Here is a 4,059-nt window from a genome sequence, read left to right on the forward strand (position 1 = left end):
CTATTGTTCAAATACCAAAACCCGTTTCAGCTTAAGGATCCCCATATCTAGTATCTATTATATTATGCAACTAAAAATATATAATAGAACTTAGAGAGATTTACATACATAGAACTTCTGAGTTTTGACCCCCCAAAAACGGAGATTTACATATATATAGCTAGCTACTTGATTTGATAACAAAGTATAAGAACATCAAGAGTTGAATAATATGGAAGAACATGATAAATTACAAGCAATAATAACCTCAAATTAAAAGGCCAATAGTATTGTTTCAAACCATTGACCTAAATAATTGTTCATACATAATAAGTTATATGAAAACCCCACAGATTAGAACCATATTAGCATCTATAAATTGATCATCATCTCCAACTCCAATCATCTCACAACACAAATTAAATTACTAATAATTCCTAAATAATCAACAACAATGAAGATCACACTATTTGCACTAGCCCTTCTCATAGCCTTGAGCTCACAACCACCACTTCTTGGAGCATCTAATAATAATGCTTCACCTCTGGAAGTTCTTGACACTTCAGCCAAAATCCTAAGAGCTGATTCAAATTACTATATTGTCCCTTATTGGCCACAACCCACAAAATGTTTAACTAGTGGAGGCCTAGGTCTCACTAGCATTGGCCAAACATGCCCTCTTGATGTTATTCTTGTGAATGATAGAAATCATGGTCGATTACCACTATCATTCACACCAATTAACGCTAAAAAAGGCGTTATTCGAGTCGACACTGATCTCAACATCAAATTTGCCGCTAGAACAAGTTGTCCACACCATTCTACGGCGTGGACACTTGAATTTGTTGGTTCTAAGGCGCCACAGTGGTTCGTCACAACCGGTGGTGCTCTTGGGAACCCGGGTTGGAAAACCATGTACAATTGGTTCAAGATTGAGGAGTATGATGGGGCTTATAAGTTGGTGCATTGTCCAAGTTTCTTGCCTCACAAGCATCTATGCCAGAATGTTGGTGTGGTTGTTGATCGCAATGGGAATAAGCGTTTGGCTCTCACTCATGTTCCACTCAAAGTCCAATTCCAAAAAGCATGAACAATTTAAAAGTCCTACTTATATATATAAATAAGAATAATAAGTAAATGTAATTTCTTTTTATACTTTAATGATGTTTGTTCAATAATAACGTTTATATATATGAGGACCCTCATGTAGGGTTCCTTGTAATAATAACTTTATGAATTAATAAATAAATAATACAAAATATGTTTCCCGTAAAGTTACATAGTTTCCGGCTATTTTTAAATTTTTATATACGAATTATTAGATGTGTTAGTGATTATATTCAGTATCATTATTATTAATTATTACTACTAGGATTATAAGCCAGTACTATGTACTGTATATGCATTTTGACTAAATGAATCATCATTTACTAGATTAGCCAAATAAATTGTTCCTTTTTTTTGTTTTAAAAAAATTATCAAGAGACCGTAATTAATTAAACAGTGTAGCATGCCCAAAAATTTAGTTAGAGAGACTGGGCTTCAATTTTTAGACTTAGCTTGATCTTATATTCTTAGCCCTTTAGCCTGGTTGAAGAATACATGGAAATAAATCAGTCCAAAATTGCCAATGAGCCATAGCTCACACGGCATTTCGGCTGCAAAACGGAAAAGAGAAAATGGGCATTGGATCTACCATAATTTAAATTTTGTTTATGGATATTACTATATTATCCTAAAAAGTTTGTAGTACCTAGATCTACTACCTTATCTTGGTATTCCGTGTGACTAACAAATTGTAACGTGTTCTTTTAACTAAAATAATTTATTTTTAAATTAATTTATAACATTTAAAAAACTTGTGAACAAGTTTTAAAATTTTTAATTAATTAGAATTAGCTAATGGTGATATACTTTCATATGTATAAATAATAGTTTAATCTTTTAATTAGATCAAAGTAGCCATATTCTTGTATAAAAAAAGTTACCTAACAAATCCATCCCTTGTTTTAAAAAATAAACAATACGGTTCTCAAGCATCTTCTTAATTAGTTGAAATAATACAACACTTTCATGATGACTTTACCTACAAAACAAAGGGAGGGTGAGTTAATTAGGCAAAGAAAGCCATCATCAGTCAACCATTTCAGTTGATGGCTTCAAAAACAACCGATTCTGACCATAGTAATTAAACATTTTATAACATCCTAATTTTAGTTTCTTAGTCAATAAAAGTGTGTACTTTGATCACGATGGGTAATGAGGTACAAGGTATTATATATACTTTAGCATATATAAATTAAATCAACCTCATATATATATAGGTTTGTGAATTTGTGATTAGTGTTCAATGAAGATCACATTACAAGCACTTCTCTCACTCTTTGCCTTATGCACAAAACAAATATTTTTCGGAGGATATGATGATGATTCACCTAACCAAGTTCTTGACACATTAGGGAACAAGCTCAGAGAAGGTGAAAATTACTACATTATCCCTGTCCAAGTCCAAGCTACTAATAATAAATTTTCAATTGGCACCATGATTTTAAATTGCACTTTCAATGCGGATCCGGTGTGCCCTACTCTTTTTTTGGGGGTTGTGGATGGAATAATAAACCATGGGCAACCATTATCTTTTTCATCCATTAAACCAAACAAGAGAGGTTTTGTTCATGTGTCAAGGGATCTCAACATTAAGTTTTCTTCATCATGGGTCCAAACAAGTTATTGTTGTAATAAGGGATATTCAAGGGTGTGGGAGATTGGAATGTTTGATAGGTCAACGAGGAAGTGGTTTGTGACTAGTGGGGGTAGTGTTGGAAACCCTAGTTGGAGAAGCATAAAAAAGTGGTTCAAGATAGAGAAGTATGAAAAAGGTTATAAAATAGTTTATTGCCCAAGTTTTTGTGAGTATTGCAAGGTTCAATGTAGGGATATTGGAGTATATGAGGATCAAAATGGGAACAAGCGTCTAGCCCTCGTTGATGTACCTTACAAAGTTCAATTCCAAAAGGCTTAAAAAATAGAAAGCTTAATGGCTAATTTAATAAGCTACCTTTTAATTACTTAGTTTTGATTTTCGTAGCACTCATACTACTACGTACTGATTCTTAATTCACTCTTTACTCGTTTTAAATCTAATTTTAACTATTTTTATTTTAGTATATGTTGATGATATATTCGTTACTAGTGACAATAATAATGAAATTTTATACTAATCTCTCAATTTCACTCTCTTATTGCTTTAAAGGATTTGGACAGTGTCAACTATTTCCTTGGTTTAAAAATTAATCGTCTTTCTAATCATGAATTGCATATTACTCAACCTGAATACTTTCGAGATTTGTTGGAAAGGGCTGGTATGCTGCAATCAAAGCCGGTTCCTTTTGTTGGAAAGCTTTCGAGACAAATTCAAGATCACAGAAACTTCGATCATCATAATTTTTTTTTTCATTTCTTTGTGTGTATTGGGACTAGTGTTAATCATAGAAGAGAATTAACCAATTCTAAGTACTTAGGTAGCATTTGTTTTGAGGTATTGAAATAGAGATTGAGAGACTGAAACTCAATATCATGTTTGTTGGCTCAGAGACTGGTACTAAAATTTCTGTTTCTGTCCTAAAATTTCAGTATTTTAATATCTCCAAAAAGTTAGGACATAGGGGACTGAAATTTTAGAGACAGAGACGGAAACTTAATAATATTTTATACCTAAAATACCCTCATTTCAATTAATTAATTTCAATTTTAATTTTTGTCTCCCACTTTGCACCAAACAGAATAGTGAGATTTTTTTGTCTCTGTCTCTTAATCTCTGTCTCTCAATCTCAGTCTTTCAGTCTCTATTTCTCTATCAAACACTATCTTAAAAACTAAGTCAGACACATTCACGTAGTGGAGTGTATACGTTTTATATATAAGGGTAGAAAAATATAATATGCTTTAGTATGGTTATGTTTATGATGATTATATATGATAGTTATGTAAGTGTTGTTAAAATTAAAGTTATATTTTTTTTTTTGGATTTTGGTAACAGTTTTTTTTTTATAATATTTTTTAAAATACTATAATCACTGT

General features: G+C 31.8%; 1 protein-coding gene across 1 annotated transcript; it reads left to right on the forward strand.

Moving 5' to 3' along the window:
• LOC107642176 (miraculin) lies at nt 365-1,216 on the forward strand. Its single transcript, XM_016345480.2, has one exon. The coding sequence runs from the start codon at nt 434-436 to the stop codon at nt 1,067-1,069; it is 636 nt and encodes a 211-aa protein (XP_016200966.1). The 5' UTR covers nt 365-433; the 3' UTR covers nt 1,070-1,216.

Source organism: Arachis ipaensis, chromosome B05, assembly GCF_000816755.2.
Source record: "Arachis ipaensis cultivar K30076 chromosome B05, Araip1.1, whole genome shotgun sequence".
In the NCBI taxonomy this organism is placed as follows: domain Eukaryota; kingdom Viridiplantae; phylum Streptophyta; class Magnoliopsida; order Fabales; family Fabaceae; genus Arachis; species Arachis ipaensis.